General features: G+C 58.0%; 1 protein-coding gene across 13 annotated transcripts in view; it reads left to right on the top strand.

Moving 5' to 3' along the window:
* The window catches only part of CACNA1C (calcium voltage-gated channel subunit alpha1 C), a 521,192-nt gene that overhangs the window by 310,129 nt on the left and 187,851 nt on the right, over window positions 1–23,212 (top strand). For all 13 annotated transcript variants that reach the window (XM_067008446.1, XM_067008440.1, XM_067008436.1 and 10 more), the window contains exon 4: window positions 21,612–21,751. In XM_067008446.1, coding sequence (XP_066864547.1) covers window positions 21,612–21,751 — 140 coding nt within the window. The remainder of the gene's footprint in view (window positions 1–21,611; window positions 21,752–23,212) is intronic.

Raw genomic sequence — 23,212 nt, 5'->3', positions numbered from 1 at the left:
GGGTTGGGGGCGCCCAGGTGGGAGGAGGCTCCCAGGTTGTACCCGGCGGCTCACCTTCTGCCTTCACCTGGGGGGGAACATTCTCAGGGTTGGTCCCTCCCCGCCTGGCTGCATTCACGGAGAGCTTTGATGTCCATCCGGCTTCGCTCCCGGGCGGGCTTCACACTGGGAAGCGGTCCTTGGTGACCACCGACTCGGGCTAACCTCCCAGCAGAGCCCCCCTGCGAACCCCAGACGCCGCCGGCCGTCACGCTGGAGGAGAGCCGTCCAGGTGCCTCGCTGCCCTCTCAGCCCGAAGCGGGGGCTGCGGCTTCATCTCGCACCGAAACCCAGGCTCCCTAGGAGCGCAGGGCCCCCGACCGGCAGTGCCGGGCCCGCCGTGGCGGGGGTGTGCTGCGCGCACGGCTCCCGGCTCTGGCCCCGGACGGCGGCCCGCCCCGGCTGGCCTGGGTCCCCGGCCCCTGCCCCTCCAGGGAAGGTGGTGCGTTTCCCGGTTCTGTTGCCGGCCCGCCTGTGACTCTGGACATGCGTGAGCGGAAAGCGCTTTGGAGGCCTCACGGTCGGATTGCAGCTCCGGCCTTGCGGGCCGTACGGCTTGGGACCGACCACCGTGTCCGGGCCGTGGAGGCCGGCAGGAGCGCTTGCTCTGCGGTGCTACTGTGCGTGTGTGTGAAACGATGTATCCCAAACGCCCAGCATCGAGTTCAAGAGATGCTAGTTTCCCTTATTCCTCTAGGTTGAAATCCTCACTGGGCCCTGGTTCTCTAACATCCGAACAGCCCTTCCGGGCCGGGCCTGCCTCTCTGAATTCACCTGGGCAAGAAGCTCCCCTGTCTGCTCGAGGCCCCGGACAGCCAAGAGCAGCCGGTCCTGTGGGTCCAGGGCTGCCCTCTGCCTGCTGCCCTGGGGCTTCTCTCCGGTGACGGCTCAGGAGCCGTTCCCTGACCCCCAGGGCACACCTGGACGCAGCCATGTAAACACAGGCTTCAGGATCTCTGGGCGTGGAAAAAATAAATGGGACTAATAAAAAGAAACCTGGCTTCATTCCTTCTGCTTGATTTTCAAAGGCACAGGTAGAATAAAGCCAAGCACGCCTCACTCCCAGGACAACTTTAAATATCAGACCTTTTACTGAACTGTAAAATAAGTAGATTTTATTTAGCCTGGGGGAAACTGCTAGCTTCCCTCCTTGTTGGAAATGATGTCACCCCCCCTACTGTATATGGAGTGTTTCCAATACTGTAAAGCGGGGGGTGGGGTCCCCTGGGTGGTAGAGATGCAGCGGGAATGGGGGCCGCCGAGCAAGAAAGGCTCCAGGAGCGGAGGGAGGGGGCAGGGCAGGAACGGGGTTCCTGGGTTCCTGGTCACAAGCTGCATCTGCAAAGCTGGTCTGAGCCAGACTTGACTTCAGTCAGGATCCAAATTCTGTACCGTCAACTTGTCTAATTCCATATGTTTGCATTTTGTGTTTGTTTTCTTTTTTTTCTTAGTTTCCTAGGGAAATTTTCATATGAAAATCTCCAGCCTTATTTTCGCTGAATAAAGGGAAAGGTTTTTCCACGACTCCTAAGACGGAGGGAGTCCGGCGCCCCTGGCGGCCGCAGGTGGTGGTTACAGGGAGAGGGGCAGGTGCATCCCCCCCACACCACCCCCGCCTCCCCAGCCCCTGGAGAGCAGGCTCCGCGGGAAGTGTCCAGGAGAAACAGAGCTGGCTCGGTTCCTCCCTTTCTCTCCGAGGTTCCCCGTACACCTCACAGGGCAGGACCTCTGCGTGCATCCCGGAGCCTCTGACTCCCGACCCTGGATCTCGGCCACAGGAGCCCTCGTTCATACTCAGATCTGCCTTTTATTGAGAGTTTAGAGTATGCTGGGCTCTGTCTTATTTAATCCTTACGAGCCAGGGTCAGGTCTTAGGGTCCCCAGTTTTCAGATGGACAGACGGGGGCTCGAGAGTAATTTGTCAAGATCGCACGGTCAGTAGATGCTGTTCTGACTCCCTGGGGCCTGGGTGGCCAGCCGTGGTCGGCTCCCCGACACTGAACTTGAGTGTGATGGCCCTGGCCAGTGGAGGGTGCAGCTGACACGGGAAGGGCACAAATGGTCCGTTTCGTAGTCTTGGCCATTGAGTCTAATACCCTGGTTGAACACATAGAGCTTCTAGGAAGTAGGACGCATTTTATCTAGGGTGCTGGGCTCTGCCCCGTGGTTCTGCCTGTGCTGAGTTGTGTATGTTTCAGTGACACGCGTGTGCTCTCCAAGCCACCTGACGTGGAAACACCAGGAAGAGGTGAAGAGAGGGACCCCACGGGAAATGTGGAAACACGTGCACCTTAAGCACTCCTGGGTGTCTTGCTAGCAGAGCTGGTCCTGCTCCCTTTCCAGATCTAAAGACACAGAGTCTGTCCACGAAGAGGGCTGTTTTCTGTCTGTGGTTGCCGGGCAGAAAGGCAGTCTGCTGGGATCTGTGGCTTAGGGCAGGCCCTTCGGGCTCCGGGGCCTGGGGCTGTGCTGGGCTTTGACCCGGCCGAGCAGTGGCCGGCTGCCTGGCCTGTGGTCCTCCACGGCCCCAGCTGCGCCTCCCAAAACCTCAGGCCCCCGTGAAGGGGCTGAGTTCTTGTCACCAGGCCTCGCCCTGTCACCACCTACTAAATTGCCTGGGGACCCAGCAGCCCCCAGCCTGTGGCCACACAGCAGCCTCCTCCTGGCTGAGAGCTCTGGCGTGAAGCCAGGCCTCTCCCACTATTTACTGTTTCATCAGTGGTTTTCCAAAGGCGCGGGTCCAGGCTTGGCCGCCCGTGCCATTCGGAAGTATGTGAACTCTCCATAAAACCAGATTGTTGAAGGATCCCGCACCGAGGAATCTGGTCACTCAGAAGTCCAGGCCGGAGGCCCGAGAAGTCTGCTGCATTGTTTCTGGAAACTTCTGTCCTTGCCTCTGTCTCTCTCGAGTTATCCAGCCTATTAGCAGTTCTTAGCTCTCTGGGGTTCAGTAGCCTCTTTTTGTATCTGATGAAGGCTTTGGACTCCCCCCAGAAAAGTGCCCCCGTGCACACGCACACAGCATTTTGCTTAGAATCAAAGATGTTCACGGCCACCTTCAAAAGACGGATCCCGCTGAGAAGCCCGGGGCTAAACAGCAGTTTAGCCGTTCGGCCCCTGGGTCTTTCTTGGTGGGGTGTTTTCTTACCAAGAAGAGCGTAAACAGGCTTCTCCTGGTCCTTTCTTTTTGAAATGCCTGAAGCCCCGGCATCCCAGAACAGGGCCTGAGCCACCAGAGTCGAGTCAGGGCTGAGCTCAGACGCTGGAAAGGGAGCTCGGTGGGGTGACGGGCCCCCAGGCACAGAGTCACCGGGCGCGGCGGTTCAGAGCCCCCAGGAGCTTCAGGGGCCTAGGGGCAAGTCAGGGATGGCAGCAGAGGGCCAGGAGTGGTTTTGGCAGGTGCTAGTGGCAGCGGCCAGGTACTGAGGAGGGCGTGAAGCCCTTGCCCGAAGCACTGCGGCTGTGCCACGTGCGTGAGCGCTGCCCGTCCGGGCCTCCAGCGTGGAGCATCTGGATTACAAGGTGGCAGTGTCAACCCCAAGCGCTGGCACGTCCTGCTTGAGAAAACTTTGATTTCCCGCCTGGGCCCGTGACTTCGCCAAGGCTGGGTAATCACCCAAGCGGCACCTGACCTTCCTGGCTGTTTATGTTAGCAGCTGGCAGGGCTCTGGGCTGTTAAGGATGATGGTGGGGGGAGGGGAGTGCTGAGCACGGCAGGCTGGGTAGGAGCCCCAGCCCGAGAGCCAGTTTGAAGGGGCCACGCCATGCGCTCCTCGGGCCAGAGCCACGCCCCGCGTGGAGCTCTGGGGACCAGGAGCCAGCCGGCCGGAGAAGAAGGCAGGAGGTGGCATTGCAGGCTGCGCGGAGGTGGAAAACAAAGGCCTTGGTTTCCCAGGCCTCACACTGCTGTGTGACCTTCAGCAAGGCGCTTAACCTCTCTGAGTCTCAGGAGTCCCATCTGGGAAACGGGGATATTAATACTGGCTCTGACTACTTCACACGTGAAGTCATTTTTTAAATCTTAAAGCGCCATGCTGCCGTTGTTGAGAACTGGAGGAGATCAGCCGTGTGCTGGCAACGACTTCCATCGCCAGCCAGCCTCGGGGGCGCCCAGTGTCGGTTCTGCAGCACCACTGCCATCACCAGAACTTTGCTCCCTTTGAGGAGTTATTCTCTGAGTCATGAGTTAAGCCATTACCAATTATTATACCTCATGAGCAATACGTTTGTTAGTAGGCTTCTTCCCGCCCATTGGACCCCCTGCTCAGGAGCAAGGTTGTTTCGTTGTGTTTTGTTGTTTTCTAAAAGCGGTGAGAGGGACTTTCCTGACAGCCCAGCGGTTAAGACTTCGCCTTCCAGTGCAGGGGGTGCAGGTTCGATCCCTGGTCGGGGAGCTGAGATCCCACATGCCTCGCCCCACATGCCTCGCGCCAAAAAACCAAAACAGAAAACAGGAGCAATATTGTAACAAAGTCAATAAAGACTTTAAAAAATAAGTAAATAAAAGGGGTGAGAGTCGAAAGGACAGGCGGATCCTGAGGGTCTTGGAGTTGGGGGGATTAGCATGGCCTTGTGGGGATGGGGGAGGGGGACTGGGGTATCCAGGTGACAGCAGAGACACACAGGGACAGGATGGAGGCCCGAGTGATGGGGCCCAGCCAGTCTCCCCCAGATTTTCTGGAGGTCAGCCTTGTTTTCATACCCTTGACTCCTTTCTGACCAGCCCTCTCCCCCAAAAACATCAAGTTGAAGCAGACACAACTCCAGGCCAAAGGGACCTGGTATTACGGACCTCCGGTCCTGGCGCACAGCCACCCCGCTGGGTGGGTTTCCGTTTACCGTTCTGTCGGGGACGAAGGTGGACTGCAGACAGAGGTGTTTCCGAGGCCCCAGGCGGGTGGGAGTGGAGAACTTGGTGACAGAGCTGCAGCTCCCGAGCTGGCGTCGCCTCAAAGATAGCTCTGCGGGGTCCAGAACAGCTGTTACAAGGCTGCTTTCCTTTCCCTTCCTTTTTTTTCCCCCCTTTAATTAATTTAAACTTTTTTGATTAAGGGACAGCTTTCATCAGTCCTGGCAGCTGCTAAGGGACAAGATAATTTATAGATGCACTGACACTATATGATTAGGACAAGCACAGTAAATAGCAGACGAGAGATGCTCTGAGCGACCCGAGCCCCACCTCTCCAGCCCACCCACCCGCACCTGCCAGGCGAGGCCCAGGTAGATGTCCCAAGTCACTCACTCGGGGATGCCTCCGCCACTGAAGACCATGCGTCCACACAGCCCCACCCTGATGCCCCAGGGGCTTTCTCAGAGCCGCCTGATTGCGGGGGAACTCTTAACTCTTTACACATCCTCTGGTCAGAACTTCCTGGTTGGTTACAGGGGCACCCCCGGGGGCTTGGTCCAGGCAGGGCCAGGGACACAGGGGCTCCTGGTCGCTTCCGGCTGACCCTGGGCGCGTCATCCTTCTCCCCCTGGTTGCCATGGAAACCCCTCCATTGTCTCTGGGCCTCACCGTGGAGAAGGCTGAGGCTCACGCCTAGGCCTTCAGCACGGGCAGTAATTAACCCCCAGGGAATATGGGCATCTGTCCGCAGCTCCTCAAAACTGTCTGCATCCCAAGGCCCTCGAGAATGCACCTTGTTACCCTGTTCCCCCTTCCTCGCGTCGACCAGAGGTACTGCAGGGTGAGCCTCCCCCCGCTTCCTGGGCGGAGGGTGTGTCCCCTGTTCCACGTCCTCGGCCCAGCCTTCTAAGTGTTCCTTTTCTCAGAGCAAAGGGCACCCTACCCGGGCCATCAAGGGTCCACTTAGCAGGCGTTTCGCGTGCAGGGGCTGGGCCGTGGGTATTTACAACTAGTATTTTCTCGGCGAGATTGAATCAGGCACGTGCAACCCGGTGCAACCCCGACGACCAGCTGCTGAGCTGGAAGGCGAGGCTCCACGTCACCTCGGGGCTCTGGCTGCCGTGCGCGGCCGCTTCCCACGTGGCCGGCAAGGACGAGGGAGGGAGCCGGGGTTCCAGAAGGGCAGGTGGAGGAGCCACGTTACGATAAATGAGGCATCTCGGCGGCTTCTGGGAGATTGCTTGTTGGGGGGAAGAAACAAGGCCATCGAGGTTCCCAGTGAAGATCACACATTTGTAGCTGGTCTCTCGGTGGCTGTTCTTGGCAAAGAGCTGAGCGGGAAAGATCGAGGGGGAGCCCGGGAGGAGTCGAGCTCTGGGGTGGCGGGGAGAGATCCACCCGTGCCGCCCGCGTGCCTAGCGGCCCTCAGCCCCTGGCGCAGGGCTCAGCCAGCGGCTGGCATCCCACAAACACGTGGCCGGCTGTCCCCGCCTGACAGCCAGGCTGCCTGGTCAGGACTCCTCTGAGGGGGACCCCGCTCCCTGCAGGAGATCAGGAAAACTGGGGGACGGACACGGTGTGCTCTACTGAGCCGAGGCACCTTAGGCTTTTAAGATTTTTTTAAATTTTTTAAACAGTTGTGGGTTCATAGGCGCTTTCGGAGGCAGTAGTAGAGAGAGGTCCGCCGTGCCCGGTGGCTACTTCTGATGTCACCGCGTACCACGTCAAACCAGGACCTGGCCCGGGTGTGCGCGTGTCTGCAGGTCACCTGTGTGGAGCTGTCTAATATCCCTCTCAGGGAGGACCGCCCCTCACCACAAGCATCTCCGTCCTGCTGCCCCGTCTCAGTCGCACCTGCCCCTCCTCCCCCTCCCCCGGCGACCACCCCCGGTTCCCCATCTCTGCAGCTTTGTCATTTTAAGAGTGTCGTATAAATGACTTCTCGCCCTCCTGTGGACTACTTGAACGTTTTTCAGAGCTCCATCTTTATTTCTCGCCAGTGTTTTTGAGTGTGTCTCTTTTCGTGGTTGCTCTTGGGGTTACACTGTATGTACATAGTTTACCAGTCTACTGGTACTACATTTTAGCCCTTCAGATGAGGTGTACATGCTTTATCTCTCCTTACCCTCCCTGTTAGTAGTATAACTGCCTTAACTATTTCCATCACATGCATGAGAAACTCATTAGTGTTAAAACTTTTGCCTTAACCACCAAACGTAACTTTAAAAACTCAAGAGGAGAATGAATGTCTGTTGTATCGTACCATATTTTTGCTCTTCCGGATGACCTGAGTTTCCCCTATTTAAAAAAAAAAAAAATCATTTCTTTTCTGTATAGAGAACTTCCTTTTGCTATTGTAAAGGCAACAACAAATTCTCTTAGTTTTTCTTCATCTGTGAAAATACATTTATTTCCCCTTCATTCATGAAAGATATTTCTGCTGGATGTAGAATTTGGGTTGATAGTTCTTTTCATTTGGCACTTGCAAAAATGTTACTCCACTTCTTTCTGACCTCCGTGGTCTCTGATAAGAAACCGCATGTTATTAGAACTGTCCCCCTTCTCAACGGGGTGTCACTCATGTCTCTCTCTCTGGTTTCAAGACATCTTCTCTGCCTTGAGTTTTCCCGGGTTTGCCTGTGTGCTCTCCACTGATACCACGGGCGTACCGGGGAGCCTCACGACCGCCCAGTGGAAGAACGTCCTGGTGCCCCGCCTGGTCTTGTCTGATTCCACCCCAGCAGAGGGTTGGGTGCTTCCTTACAGCCTGGAGAGAACGGAGGCTTTGTCAGAGGAAGTGGGGTGGGAGCATGGCGTTTGGCTGGAGTAGAAGGATTATGGTCTAAAGTTTTCTGTCTTAATTTAAAAATGGGCAAAGGATTTAAGTAGATATTTCGCCAAAGAAGCTATACAAACGGCCAATAAGCACATGAAAAGATGCTCAATATCACTACTCACAGGGAACCGTGAGTCAAAACCACGATGAGATACCACCTCACACGCATTAGAACGGATATTATCAAAAGAACAGAAAATAACAAGTGTTGCCAAGGATATGCAGACACTGTAACCCCGTGCACTGCTGCTGGGAATGAAAAACGGTGCCGCTGCTCTAGAAAACAGTGTGACGGTTCCTCAAAACGCTGAACGTAGACTTACCTTGTGATACGGCAACTCCCCTTCTGGGTATGTACCCGGAAGAGCTAAAATCAGGGACTCCGGCTCTTTGTTCACCCATGCTCATAGCAAACCGCAAAAGGTAGAGTTTTAAGTGTCTAACAGTGGATGAACAGAGAAACAAAATGAGGTATAAACGTACAAGGAACCTCATTCAGCCCAAAGAGGAGTGAAATTCTGATACCTGTTACAGCATGGAAGACTCTTGCAAACGTTATTCTAAGTAAAATAAGCAAGACACCAAAGAACAAATGTGATATTATTCCTCTTGTAGGAAGCAGCTCGTGTGACTAGTTCACAGAGACAGAAGATGGGACCGGGGCTCCCAGGGGCTGCGCGAGTCACTACCGAGTGCGACAGAGTTTCTGTTCGGGATGATGAAAAGATTCGTGCGCTGGGTGGTGACAGCCGCACACAACGTGAATGTGCTTTTATGCCACAAGACCGTACACTTAAAAATGGCTGAAACGGTACATGTCATGCTATGCGTACTTTACTGCAGTGTGGAGTGAAGTGGGTCTCGCCAGGCTGCGCCTTTCCCGGGCCCTCGGCTGGAGAGAGCCGCCCTCAGTCGTGCGCGGCTCGGCGCGTCTGCACCGGTGGGCGTTTCTCGGTTACACTTCTCAGCGACCCAGGGAACTCATCCCTGTGCCCTGTTCCTCGGGTCCTGGGGTTCCTTGCCAGCCTGCCTTCTTCTCTCCGTCTTGTAGTTGTCTTAGGTTTGTTTTATAGGTCATGTCCGTGGATTTTACCTGCACTTTGTGGGCGGAATAGGGAAAAATATGTGTGCTCCCTCTCTGCAGGAGCGGAAGTCTCCAAGTCACTTTATTTCATGGAGAGAGTTCCGCCCATGCTTCACTTCTGCTGCTAGCCCGCGAAGTCTCGTTCATTTCCATACGGTATTGCGACTCGGGCTGAAAGCCTCTTTTGTTCAAGGGCTCCTACTTCCGAAATTGCACGCGAACATGTGTAAACATTTCCGGAGAGCAGCAGATAAGTAGCACAGTGTCATTCATCATAGCGTTTCACTGCCCACCTTCTCCTTTGCCCCAGGCTTCAGTAACGCTAATCCCCGGGGCATCTGACGGGCACTCATTCGTGATCATAAAATTAGTTTATTCTACATGTGCTGCCACTTCTCGCCTTGTCATAATTGTTACTTTCCTCAGCTCATGCCTGCTGTCCTGTCCACGCTTCTGTCAGCACGTGTGATCAGATATGCTTATGCTGGGTTTGTCCCTTCGTCCCGTCATGACTGCTGATTTTTGAAACACTCCCTGGAGGAAACACCTCGGTGTGGCATCAGAAGCAGCGGGTTTTGGATCAGGGAGTTTGGGTTTAAGTCCTAGTTTTGCCGCTGACTGGCTGATCATTTGATTCCCCTGAGCCTCAGATTCCTCCTCATTCAAATGAGGGAAGCAGAATTAGGCCCTTCCTGTGGGACCAGCTTCATGTTGAAGCCACTCACTTGTCATCGAATCGAAGAAGTTAGCGGACCAGGGGCTTGGGGCAAAGCTGCCGCCGCCGGCCGGGTCCCTGGGTGATGATCTGCTGATGCGGGAACGGTCAGTGGATGAACGGTAGGCGCAGGATTTGCATCGAGATTTTCCTATTTGGGGTTTGTCACCGTAATTTTTTATTTCCATTGACTGCTGTGCTCGGAGCCATACCTCAATTATAAGTGACTTTTGTCCTTTTCCCCCTTGAAGTTCAGCGCCTAAATCCCAGGTCTCGTTCCACCTCTTCCTTTCCGTCTCCCCTTGACCCCCTCTACCCCGTCCTTCCTGACGCTGAAGTGCTCGCCTAAGCAGAGCAGGTCACCTGTGCTCCCTCGGTGCAGAGAGCAGAGCTAATAACGCAGGGCTTGCTGTCGCCAGGGCAGGCAAAGCGACCCAAGGCCGCGCCCCGAATCCCTGTCAGGGCGAGGGGAGAAATAGGCGAGAAAGGCAATGGGGCAGGAGGGGAGCCGGTGGCGGGAGAGACGGATGAGCAGGACGGCCCCAGGAGACAGGAGCGCAAACACACGAGCATCTCCCGTCGAGTGGGGATGAATCACTGTCCCCCCCAGGGCTCGGCAGGCTGGCAGCACCGTCCTCTCGCAGACTCCGAGTCGTTTGTAGCTGCCAGCGTGCGATGGCGGGCCTGTGCGTCCTGCCCCTGTTCGAGTTTGCCAGGGGGACAGGTGTCTCTGCAGAGCAGCGTGGCCTGGCTGGACACAGCGCCCGCGGTCTGACAGAGTCTGCATCACCTCGGCCCGCGTAGGGCACCGTGTCGGCCGGCCCCCCTCCCACCCCATGCTCTGGGAACAAGACCCTGGCCTCCCATCGCCCCCAGCAGGAAGGGCCGGAGAGGCAGCCCCCACCCGGCACTGCCCAGGCATCTGGCTTTAGGAGGTTTTCAAGAAATGGACCCGCGAGGTTCATGATGAGGGTTCCTTCCCGAGAACAATGATTTCCACGGATCACTGTGCAGAAGCGGCCAAACACTTTCAGGGGACGAGAACAGACTTGCCGGGAGTACAAGCACCCGACCCTGCGTGTGTGAGTGCCTGTGTGCACGTGTGTGTGCGGACACGTGTGTACGTGTGCATGCGTGTGCTTCCCAGGAGATGACCCTATGAGGATGGCTCTGTCCTTTGCCGCCTCTCCTCTGACATGGATTTGTCTCGTCTTTTTCTCCTTTGCGGGACAAGCCCAGCCCCCGCCGTGACTGCCAGGCTCTGTCACTCTTCAGAGAGACCTGTCCTGCCCGGCTGGGAAGGGTCTGGGTAAATCCCACCATCGTGGTGCCCCCAAACCTGCCGGGTGGGTGTGCGGGTGTTCCCGGCTTTCGCCAGCAGAGCGCCGCCTCTTCTCAGCCTCCTGGACTCGGCAGGCAGCCGTCAGGCGCTGCCAGTGCTGGAGGGGCGGGGAGGGAAAGCGGAATCAGCGCACCGAAGCCCCAGCGCCGCCCCCATCCAGCAGGACCCCTGGCAAGGCGGCCGTGAACGTGATCGTGTGGAGGGGCGACTCTGCAGACCTCACGGTGCACAGGCAGCCGGAGCTCCGGGCTGCCTGTTGGGCGGGCACCCTAGAAGGGCGCCCCCGGGAGCTCGGGTGAGCCTGCCGGTGCTGCACGGTGGAGCCCCTGCCCCAGCGCCATCCCCGGGCAGGCGCCATCCGGGCAGGCGCCGTCCCTGGGGCAGCACCCGTGAGAAAGTGTCCACGCGTGAGTCGGTGACTTGCCACCCCTTGGTGCTTCTTAGGCCCTCCCTGGATCTTTTGAGGGGTGGAGCCCCGGGGGAAAGGGGTGCCGGGCAGCAGGTGGGAGTCACGTGGAGGGCGAGGGCGTGGCCGGAAGCGCCGGGCCGGGGCGCCGAGGGTGCTTTGCTGCCAGCTCAGAGCCCTGGCTCTGCCACCGACCCATCAGCCTAATTCAGCCACCTCCGGCCCGTGGCGAGTGCGCGGGCAACCTTACTTTTTTGAACCGGGGAATAAATAAGTATCTTGATCAACATGTAAATAAGAAGATATTTACCAGACGCCTGTCAAAAGGATTTACTGCATTTGCAAACGATGGAAGCCAGAAGGAGGGGCTGTGTTGGAGGAAAAGACAGTGTCCGACCCCAGGGGTCTCCAGTCTGCTGACTGTGTGACCCAGCACATGGTTCTGGTTCTACACGGTGGTATCGTGGGGTCGGTAAGACGCGGTGGCACTGAGGAAAGACCGAGAAACATGCAGGTTTGCCCGAATCTAGCAAATTAAAACGGAGGTGACTTTTACAGTGTAAGCTAGGAGGCTGGGAGAAAGAGACATTTGTAACATCAGTCAGCTCTTGGGCCTGTCCGGTGCTCGTCTGGCAAATGAATGAGTGAGTGAGTGAATGTGTGAGTGGAGGGAACGAGCGAGTGAGTGAATGAATGCACAGACACTCTGATAAGTTGAGGCCGACCTCCCGCGCTCCCTCAACCCCTCCCCCTGCATCCTTCCGCCGGGCTGCATAAACTGCCTTATGAATTGATGGCTCCTGTCAAATGGAACCACCCGAGATGGAAAGGTTCCGTTATTGGCGCGGACGGCTGTTCAGGTCAGCCCTGACGGACGCTCCTGCCGCCGCCCCAAAGCCCTGGGCCGCAGCACCGCTCACGGGGCGACCCGCGGCTGCCGGGTCTGGGCTTTGACGGCTGCTTCTGGCCAGATCCGGCCTGTCCCGTCGTCTCTCCCCAGTCCTACTGCCACGTGGCCCCCGAGCCACACAGCCCCGCCCCGCCGTCGCCCCGCCCACTGGCCCTCTGTGCGGCCCCTCCCTGCGTTCTGCCTGATGGCGTTACTTGAATGTAGCGTTTCCCGTGGAGACAGTGATGGACGTGAAACCACCCCGGCTGAGGGCCATGCAGCCGGACTGGGTCAGAGGCGGAGCTCACGCCCTGGGCCCCGCGTTGACTCCCCGGGGGCCCTGGACCGGCTGCTTGACTCCTCTGAGCCTCAGCCTCGTCACCCGTGATGAGCGGCGGTACCGGCACCAGCCACGTGGCACCGGAGTCCGTTGACTTACCGCGTTCACGCGTGGCGTGGCGGGCGCCCAAGGGCCTCCTCCCTTCGCGCCCCGCGGGGCTCCGCCGCTTCAGCGTTTCCCCTGAAAGGACTGGCACGCCGTCCAGGGCCCTGGCGAGCAGCGCCTGTGAGTGGGGCTTTCCCGAGGTGGTCAAGGACTAAGTCTCGTGGAAACTCCGGGAGGTCAGCGGCCCCCTGTGGTGACGATTCCGCTTTACCTGTGCCGGCGGCTCACCTGGGTGTAGCTGCCGCAGAGGGGGTGTGGGTGTCACCGCGGCGGCTCTGCCCGGACCCACCGTCTCCGAGGAGAGCCCGTGTCCTCTGAGTCGCTCGTGGCTCTCCTGGGATCACAGAAGCCACGTGGTCTGTGGTGAAAGGGTCTGGCCTGGAACCTGGAGTGTGGAGGAGGCTGAGCTGCCCTCTGTGTGTCGCTGGCGTCAGGGGAGGGGAGCCCCAGCCTCCCGGCCTCAGGGACCCGCCGTGTTGCCATGACCTCTGTCCCTTCTGATCCCGCCCCGGCCTCGACCGCCCCGGGCGGGCAGGGGAGCTGCTTCTGCATCTGCGCGCCCCGGGGTCGTCGACGTCGGCGGCCATAATCAGAGCTCGGGCCCCCGGGGCCTGGCATCTGACTGGACCGCAGCCTGATTCTGGCCCAGCACGTGGAGTCAGTTCCGCAGAGGCTGGGGGCGGGGGGGGGCGGTGCAGGCGGAGAGGGCAGCAGTGGGGAGCGGTGACTCGGGCGAGGGCACTCGCCCCAGGGCACAGCCTGCTGGAGCTCTGACCTCTCGCCGGCTGCGTGCCCGCGGGCACTTCTGGCCAGAGGGGTCAGAGGTCAGTGGGACCCTGGCTGTGGTCGGGCAGAGGTGCTGGGTCACTGGCTTGCTTTCTGCACAGTAGACAGATGGTCGACTCTTCCAGGAGGACCCAAGACTCACACCCCCCAAGCCCCTCTTCCCGGGTGTGTTGGACACGCCCCCCGATGTGCACCCTGGGCTCCTGCTACACGCGTGCACGCGTGCCCCCTGCGGGCAGACACCTGGCCGTCGTAAGCATGGCTTCGGGAACCTTAACCCTGGACGTCTCAGGGCGTAAACGAACTCCAACATTGTCCTTTTCCCCCTTGACGCTTTCCAATTTTCTTCTCTAGCACTTTCTTTACGTTTTTATTTCATTTTATATTTTTTAACTGAGGTATAGCTGATGTCCAATATTATATTAGTTTCAGAAGTAATAGTGAGTCACAATTTTTAAAGATTATACTCCCTTTAAAGTTATTACAAATATACTTCTGTATATTAATTTTGTATCCTACAACTTTACTGAATCCATTGATGAGCTCTAGTAGTTTTTTGGCAGCGTCTTTAAGCTTTTCTATCTATAGTATCGTGTCATCTGCAAACAGTGACGGTTTTACTTCTTCCTTTCCAATTTGGATTCCTTTTACTTCTTTTTCTTGTCTGATTGCAGTGGTTATGACTTCCAATGCTATATTGAATAAAAGTGGCAAGCGCGGACATCCTTGTCTTGAGGAAATGCTTTTAGCTTTTCACTGTTCAGTAGTATGTTAGCTGTGGGTTTATCACATATGGCCTTTATTATGATGAGCTATGTTCCCTCTCTACCAACACTGTGGAGAATTTTTATTACAAATGGATGTTGAATTTTGTGAAAAGTTTTTTCTGCATCTATTCAGATGATCATATGGTTTTTATTCTTCAATTTGTTAATGTGGTGTGTCATCCTGATTGATTTGTGGATATTGGACCAGCCTTGCACCACTGGGATTAATCCCAATTGACAATGGTTCGTGATTCTTTTAATGTAATGTTGGATTCAGTTTGCTAATATTTTGTTGATGATTTTTGCATCTATGTACCTCAGTGATATTGGTCTGTAATTTTCTTTTTTGTGTGATGTCTTTTTCTGGTTTTGGTATCAGGATGACAGTGGCTTCACAGAATAATTCTGGAAGCATTCCTTCCTCTGCAGTTTTTTGGAATAGTTTCAGAAGGACAGGTGTTAACAGTCTTCTCAAAATCGTTTAGTAGAATTCAGCTGTGAAGCCATCAGGTCCTGGACTTTTGTTTGTTGGGAGTTTGTTAAATTACTGATTCAATTTCATTTCTGGTAATCGATCTGTTCGTATTTTCTGTTTCCCCCTGGTTTAGTATTGGGATACGGTACCTTTCTAGGAATTTTTCCATTTCTGCCAGGCTGTCCATTTTATTGGTATAGAGTCGGCCATAGTAGTCTCTTAGGATGCTTTGTATTCCTGTGGTGTGGGGGCTGTACCTTCTCCTTTTTCATTTCTGATTTTATTGATTTGGGTCCTCTCTGGTTTTCCTGATGAATCTGACTAAAGGTTTATGAATTTTGTTTATCTTTTCAAAGAATCAGCTCTTAGTTTCATTGACCTTTCCTACTGTTTTAAATCCTCCATTTCATTTATTTCTGCTCTGATCTTTATGGCAGCACCTGGATTTGAAATCATCAGGTGGTCTCCCTCCAGAGACGGGGCTTCCTAACCACCGTGCCCTGAGCCTCAACTAACAGGACAAGGCCGGAGGACAAGGTGGGAGTCCGGCTGGTGGCAGCCGGGGCACGTGTCCATTCAGAGCAGGGGAGGGAAGGCCTTACTGACTTGGCACCTGCCGTGGGAGTCAGGGCCACTCACAGGACCTGAGGGGTTCCTCACTCCCCAGGGCCCCTTACGGTCTGTGGACCCCAGGGAAACACACGTATAAACTCCACACCAAACTCTCTACGTGATTTTTCGTAGCCGGGCAGAGGAGGGGAAGGGGCATTCACTTTACAGATGAGAAAACTGAGGCCCAAAGAAGCAACATGCCTCACCCCAAACAGAGGCCTCTCGAGCCAGTTGGGGTCTCAACCCTGAAGCGGTGGTGGGCTGGGCCACGTGGAGGAGAGGGTCGCTGCTGGGACCCGGGTCACCAAGGCCCTCGGTGTATCCTTGTGAAAACTCGTGAAGTTGAAGCCGTTGTCTTCGGCCGCCTCCCGCCTCCCCGCCACCCCCTTGGCCCCCGTCCCAGGGCCCCAGCCTTCCACCAGCTCTCTGGACACACGGCTGGGCTGGCGGCGATTTCCTGACAGATGATCCCGGGCAGGGGGTAGCTGCTTCGGGTTCAACCATGGGCTCAGGTAGCTTTCGATGAAGACCCTTGATGGTTAGAAGATCTTTAACATCCAAAGGAATGCTTCCTTTTTCTTCCTTTGTGAGAAAATAAATGACAAAACTTGCCATTCTGACCCTTGTAAAGTGTACACTTGGGTGGCGTTAATTACACTCACGATGTTGCCCGGCCCTCACCGCTGTTTCCACAGTCTTTCATTCCCTGAAACACTTCCCTCCTCCTGCGTCCCTGGAACCTCTAATCTACAGTTTCCACGAACGTGCCCGTTCTGGGTGTTTCGCAGAAGTGGAGTCACACATCTCTGTCCTTTCAGGACTGGCTTCTCTCGCTTACAGCACAGTGGTTTCGGGGCTCAGCCACGTGGCAGCGCGTGTCAGAGCTTTATTCCTTTTCAGGGCTGACTAGTGTCCTTCTGTGAGTGTATTCATCACGCTATGTGTAGAGTCCTTCGGCCGCTGATGGAAGGAAAGCTCCCCGAGTGTGACTGTCCACAGCTGCTCTGTTACAGGGCGGGTACCTGCTGCTTAACACAGGCGGTGGGGGCATCGCCCAGCCGCACCACGCGTGCGTGCATGCGTGTGCGCGTGTGCAGGAGCGCGCATACCTGAAGAGACGTGAGCGTGCACACGTGAACAGACCTGGCAGGCGCTCCCGCACGGCCTGGTCCAGGGAGCTCTCCCCTGGCACCGGCTTCCTTTCCCGGGGGGAACGTTGTGTTCTCCTAGAGCACACGCGGTAAGAGTCTCGTTAGTGAAGGATTTTTCATCATCAAACCTGCCTGTGTTTATAGGGCCCCTCAGAACGGCGAGGACGGGAACTCTCCGTTCCTCTCGCCACGTTTGGGAATCTGACTGTGCCTTGTGCAGAGCTGCGCACAGACCAGGGACGAGCTTGACAGAGAACTCTGGAGAGGCTTTGGAGTCGTCTACCACTTCGGAAGTGGTATTCCAAGTTCTAAGAAAACCAGGCGGGGGGTGGGGGGAAGCACTCATTGCTCTTCTTAAATAAAATCTCAGGCAGAGCCCAGAATATAGAGGCAACAGGAGTCACCCGGAGTGCTGGGGAAGAGACGGCTGCGTCTTTTGTGTGTGTGTTCTCTGTCCACACCCCATCCTGTGGGTTCCCCAGACTTGATTCGTCTGGGTAGGGTCCTCGGGTTAAAGGGGCCGCACTCTGGTTCAGGGCGGGGGCGGGGGGGGAGGTCCCCACCTTGTCAGCCTCCCCCCGACCTGTACCCGCTCCCAAAGCACCCCTGGGGAGACCAGGGCTCTCAGCAGCATCGTGATTTGGGTTTTTTTTTTTTTTTCATGCTTAACTAGCTCTTCTACCGATGAGAAACAGACCCGGGGAGGTAACGTGATTTCCCAAAGACACAGAGCCATTCGGTGTCAGAACCGAGATCGTTCTCATCCACAGACAGCTGAGTCTGCCGTGACGAGGCTTACAATGCGCTTGAAGGGCAGGACGTGTGGACGTGAGGAGAGCGGAAAGCTCCGATGGCCTGTGCCCACCGGGGCCTCGCCAGTCCGCAGGCATCCGGGAGACCTCGTGACCCCTGGGAACCGAGGCGCTCCCTCCTCTGAATCCCCTCAGTGCGTCAGACCTGGGAGTGGCCGTGGGCCAGGGTGCCAGTGGCGGGCCCTAAGGAGAGGGCAGGGAGAGGGGAGGGATGGGGACACGGTGACAAGGAAAGGGCTCACGGGGCGGGCGGGGGAGGGGAGGGGAGGTGCTGGGAAGGGGAAGAGATGGAGCCGCGTGAGCAGCGAGGTCCCCACTCCAGCCGAGGGCGGCGGAGGGTCCTCGGGAGCCCTGGGCATCCCCAACCCCGCCCCGCCCCCCGCAGCTGTGCGTGGCTGCGTCTGGCACGTCCCAGCCGTGTCCTTGTGCCTCCTCCAGCCTTTCCAGCCTCAACCCACAGTGGGGCCTGGAATCAGGCTGCCCCCCCCCCAGGGGGGCTTCCAGAGTTGCCGGGGTTCCCGAGACCGCAGCAACAGCGGGTCCCGTGCTGGACCTTGGTGCGTTCTCAGGGCTCTGTGACCCCCAGAACCAGGCCCGAGGAGGCCGTGAGAAATGTGACTGCATGAGGCCAGAGGCACCCTGACATCAGCTGGCCGGAGAACTGGCTTCCACAGCTGCGCTGTTCCCGCCCCCGGACGTTTCTGTGGCAACACAGTGTTTTGCAAGGATGACCAAGCTGTCTCAGTTGTTTACGTTTTCGTGTTTGTTTTTTGCTTTTGAAGAGAGGGTTGGGATTAATTCTGTACGGAGGCCCGTGCCTCTGACGTTAGAGTGAATACGGCACACATGCACACCCACGTTCACCCACCTCGCAGGCGCCTGTGCCCCAGACTGGGTGACCACAGGCCCTTGCTCCTTCCCTGGGATCTTGTCCGGACCCTTCTTCCTGGCTCCTGGGCCCTCTTCAGTTCTCAGACCCTTAAACCTCGTACCGAGGAGTCTGACCCACTCGTGTCTCAGGGGGTAAGCGGGGCCCGGGAGGCAAAGAAACGAATGCACCTCGGGCATCGGGTCGGGAAGTCCAGCCCATCCTGCGCCTTCCACGGGTACCTTATCTTATCAGTGTCCTAGTCTTTCCGGCCGGGAGGTTACTTAGATAACCTCTGAGGTCCTTTTATCTCTCAGACCCCATGGCTCTAAGCAGGACCCTGTCACTTCTCCTGGGAGACAATTCCCAGGATGCAGAAGCTCTCTCTTGGGCTGAGGTCGTCCCGTAGGGAGTGGACCCCAGCCTCAGCTCTCCTCCGGTCCACACGCTCTCCAGGGCCACCTCGTCCGGCCGCCCCTGCGAGCCCAGCTCCGTGCGAGCCCACCTCTCCGTCCAAGTCCAGGAGCTCCGCCTTGCATACGGAACGGTGACCCCTCCTCCTCCTCAAGTCCTCACTGCAGCGAGAGGCTCCTCCATCCACAGCCGCGGGGTTAGAAACCCCAGGGGGGGGTGTGCTCTTCTTTCCCTGCCTCTTCTCCGACCCCCACGTGCAGCCCGAAAGCAAATCACACGCCTTCTGTGTCCCAGGTCCCCACGCCTATCTCCAGTCCCCCGTCTCGGCCTCGGCTCAAGCCTCCACGATCTCTGCGTGGGCCACCCCCGCCCGATGGCCCCATCGTGACCGCGCCGGACGGCAGTGCGCACCACAGCAGGGCCGCCGTCTCCTCAGAACGGAAGCCAGGTGTCCGGGCCTGGCCCCAGAGCCCCCGGTCCCCTTGCTCCGGCCCACCTCTCCGGCCCGTCCCCTCCCGGCCTCTCTCCAGCCACGGCCTCCACGCTTCCCCCCTTTGCCTCTCTCTCCACTGGACGCCTGACCCGCCCACTTCAGCTGACCGCTCTCCATCCTCCGAGCCTTCTCTCCAGGGCACGGCTCACCTGCTGTATTGGAATCTGTCCATCTGTCCCCATTGTCCCCAGAGCTCCTGGAGGTCAGTTTCTGAGCCCTTTGTCTCGAATCTCCGGCACATAAACATGTCCGTGAATGGTTGAGTGAAGGACTCGCGGCCGTGTCGGGGCTCCTTCTGGTCTCCACCTGTTACGTCCCACGGTGTGGATTAGGGAGTGGGCCTGATGGGGGAAACTTACAAAGGCCGGGGGTCAACAAGAGAAGACACGCGTCCCCAGGTCCTCCGTCTCCCGGGAGGTGCACCAGGTCTAGGACTCCGCCAGGGCTGCAGTGGGCCTGCGCGGCACTGGAGGGACCCGGGACCCCTCGTCCCCCATGGCTTTCCCTTTTCATAGAGGAATCGGGAAGGGAAGGCGGCCTCGCGGACGAGGGAGTGGACACTTGGTGCCAGGCAGGCGGGGCGGGGAGTGCAGCTGTTTAGGGAGTTGTCTGAGAGGCCGGCGCCCCGGCACGCAGGACCCTCGGAGCCCTGGGGTATGGCTGTGCCCCCTGCCGCGGGGAGGGGTATTCCGAGCCGGGTTTGCTACCTGCCCCGGGAAGCTCACCGTGCAAACAAGAGGGGTCTCCGGCCTCACTGTCCAGTGACTCGCTCAGCCGGCTGTGCCTCACCAGTAACGCGTGACTGGAAGGAGGGACGGTGGGATAAAGGCATCCAGCACGCAGGTGAACACGCACGAAAGCCCCTGACACACGTGGGTACCCAGCTCACGTTTGTTTCCCTTCTCATCCCCGCTCCAACTTCGTGCATTTCCGGAGCGGTTTCTGGGGGTGCGGAGGAGGTGGCTCTGTCATTTGGGGCTAAGCGTGGACCCTCGGAGTGGGCTTGGGGGCGGGGGCTGAGTGGCTGGACAGCTCACCTAACAGTCGCCCTCAGGCGTGTCGCGCCCCTTTGGAACACGCCTTCCCTTTCAACACGGTCCCGATGTACGTTTTCATCTGACGTCACCTACTTTTTAAAGAACAGAGGTGCTACGCACTGTGGTTTGTTCCTGGGTCTCAGACCGACTTCAAGGTGACAGAACGGGTAGGAGGTAGGGACGAGCCTGCCTCGGAGATGCTGGTGGAGCCCCACCTCCTTCCCGCGGTTACCGCTTATCTGGGCCTCTTCCTCGGCACGTGGACCAGCGGTTCTTAAACTGCACGTGCTTCAGAGACACCCGGGAATGGTCTGGAATGAGCACTTCCAGGCTCCGTAGCCAGAAGGTCTCCTCCAGTAGGTCTGGGTGGGGCCCGGGGCTCTTCCCTTTTTAACTTTGTGTCCCCAAACTTCATCCTGAGCTGGGCTGGCTGAGGCCAGCACACGCTCAACGTCGCGGGGGTCGGGGAGGGCGGGCAGAGCAGGTCCGCGGAGCACAGGGCACGTTGGGACCAACCTGACCTCTCCCTGCGGGGCTCCAGGCCTCGGAGCAGCCCCTCCCAGCAGGCCGGGCGGCAGGCCGTACGCCTTCTAGGGATACAGTGGGCGTGGGGCCTGGGGTCTTCGGCGAGCCCCTCCTGACCTGCAGAGGAGGAGAAGCCGGTCCTGGGGCCTGAGACGGGAGCTTCCTGGAGGCTCCCGCGGAGACGGGCGCGAAGCATCGGCGTGTGAAGGCCACGGCCGCCTCTGCCTGCGGGGCCTTGAAGGCTCTGCGCCGGGGACAGCGTGGGAGAGTGGCTGCTGGGGAGGGTGGGGTGCCGGTGAATCAGCCCTGAGTCGGCTCTGACCGGCCGGAGTCAGTCCCGCCAAGCGTGGGCTCTGGGGACAGGGCCACATCCCACAGCAGAGCCCTCTTGGAGAGGACAGAGTGCGGAGAGGGGAGGAGCACCGCCCCTCCCCCACCCAGGGCCCGCCCTCATCCTGGAAGTGCTGGGGTCCCTGCTGACCTGGTCTCGCTCTTTGGACAGAGAGTTCTATTTTCTCAAGGAAGAGAGCTCGCCCAGGTCGGGGTCGGCGCACGCGGGCAGCTGCCTCTGTTTCAGCGGCTGGCGGAGGTTTCCGTGCTCTGCTTCTTGGTGGCTGGGTACCAGAGACCCCGGCTGTAGCTTCAGGGTTTGTGACTCAGAACTGTGGCACTTTCCCTGCCCTTCTGTCTCAGCCCTTTCCAGCACCAGCTCCCGTCCCGGCATCCTTGGGTCCCCTTCAGATGAGGCATCGTGCGTTCTCTTCTGAGAAGTACAGGAACTGCTCACTGATTAACTAAGATGTTTCTCAAAGATGCGCGATATTTCACCACCCTAATTTCTGCATGTTAACGTTGGAAAACTAAAGACACCATTCCTGCCCAGTGGGTCGGTGCTCTCCTGTGGGACGGACCGTGGGCCTCGGCATGTGGCCTGGGGGTCCCCCTGATCCAACCGTGGAGGGGCCAGGCCGCTTCTCCTCCACCTCCTTGGGGGACCTGCTGGGTCAGAACTTTCCAAATCCCCAGACTAATGACCTCTTCTCTCTCTTCTACTTGTGTTTCCTAGGAACGGGTGGAGTATCTCTTTCTCATCATTTTTACTGTGGAAGCATTTTTAAAAGTCATAGCCTATGGGCTCCTCTTTCACCCCAATGCTTACCTCCGCAACGGCTGGAACTTGCTGGATTTTATCATTGTGGTTGTCGGGTGAGTACAGCCACCCCTCCCCCCCTCCGCCACCGTCACCCAGTGCCGGCGCCTTCCCATCCGTATCTGTGTCTCTGGTCACAAGGGTCCTGGGCTTCAGGCCAGACGAGAGGATCAATTAAAAATCACTTCGGGGCTTCCCTGGTGGCGCGGTGGTTGAGAGTCCGCCTGCCGATGCGGGGGACGCGGGTTCGTGCCCCGGTCCGGGAAGATCCCACGTGCCGCGGAGAGGCTGGGCCCTTGAGCCGTGGCCGCAGAACCTGCGCGTCCGGAGCCTGTGCTCTGCAATGGGAGAGGCCACAGCAGTGAGAGGCCCGCGTACCGGAAAAAAAAAAGAAAAATCACTTCCGATTCAGTCTCCAAAGGGAGAGGAGCTGTTACCTGGAACAGCCCCGGCCGCTGCTCCCACCTGCACACACGTGCACACGCGTGCGCACAGGTGAATCCGAGGCCTTCTGGTGGAGCCCAGGGGCCTCTGTGCAGCCAAGGAGATGCCCCAGCTTTAGGTCTTTTACTCCCTCTGGGCCTCACCTGGCCCAGCAGCCCCTGGACGCCTCCCCTGCGGTGTGGCTGAGTGCGTCTGGTTGGGCTGGACGGAAGGGCGGCTCGTGCCCGGGAGCCGGGACACCCACCTGCGCCTCTGCAGGGTCCGGGCCCGGTGGCTGCCGGGACCGGACAGTGGGGCTAGGAGGGGCCGAGGGGACGGGGCCAGACGCACTTCCCCGGACACCCTGCTCTGCTGTAGAGGCCAACTCAGCCTACGCTCAGAAACAAAGCGGCGTCAGGAAGCTTCAGGAACCCTTGGAAGTGATGATCTCCTTATCAAGGCATCAGTAACTTCAGGAAGAGATTCTCTCTGGAATGTTTGTACGAAGAGATGCGCACGCGCCTCGAGACACACAGCTGACCGGGCTCCAGTCGCCCGTCCATCTGCAGAAGGCAGGGTGCCCAAGCCTCGGGGCTGACCTGGCGCTACTTCAAGCCCACCTGCTGTTCACTCCCTCGCTGTCCCCACAGCCTTTGGGGTCAGGTCAGCGTGGCATTGGGCTCCTTCCCGAGGGGGCCCTTCCCAGCCGCCCCGGGAGGGTGTCGCCCTGGTGGCTTCCCCAGAGCACACCCTGCTCAGAGCCTCGTGGGCGCCCGGCCTCTCCTGCAGGAAGCGATGGAGCAAATCAGGGCCATTTGGGAGTGAGTCCCTGTCTCCGGGCGTCTGGAGCCGTTTCCGAGTTTTCGCCGCTGTCCTTTTTTGCCTGGCCGAGCATGACACGCTTTGCATTAACATCAGGGACACTCGGGAGGCGTGAGGGACACGGAAGTTACTGGACTCTGGCACGTGCGGATGTCAGGGTGAGGCTGCAGCTCTGCGAGAGATTTGCTACTTCTGTTCACTCCAGGATAAACAGAGTGACTGACAAATGCCTTGAACTAACGCAGCAAACCATGGCAAAGTCCTTTAACGTG

This window comes from Kogia breviceps, chromosome 12 (genome assembly GCF_026419965.1).
Source record: "Kogia breviceps isolate mKogBre1 chromosome 12, mKogBre1 haplotype 1, whole genome shotgun sequence".
In the NCBI taxonomy this organism is placed as follows: domain Eukaryota; kingdom Metazoa; phylum Chordata; class Mammalia; order Artiodactyla; family Physeteridae; genus Kogia; species Kogia breviceps.
This window is presented reverse-complemented; position numbering and strand designations above follow the sequence as displayed.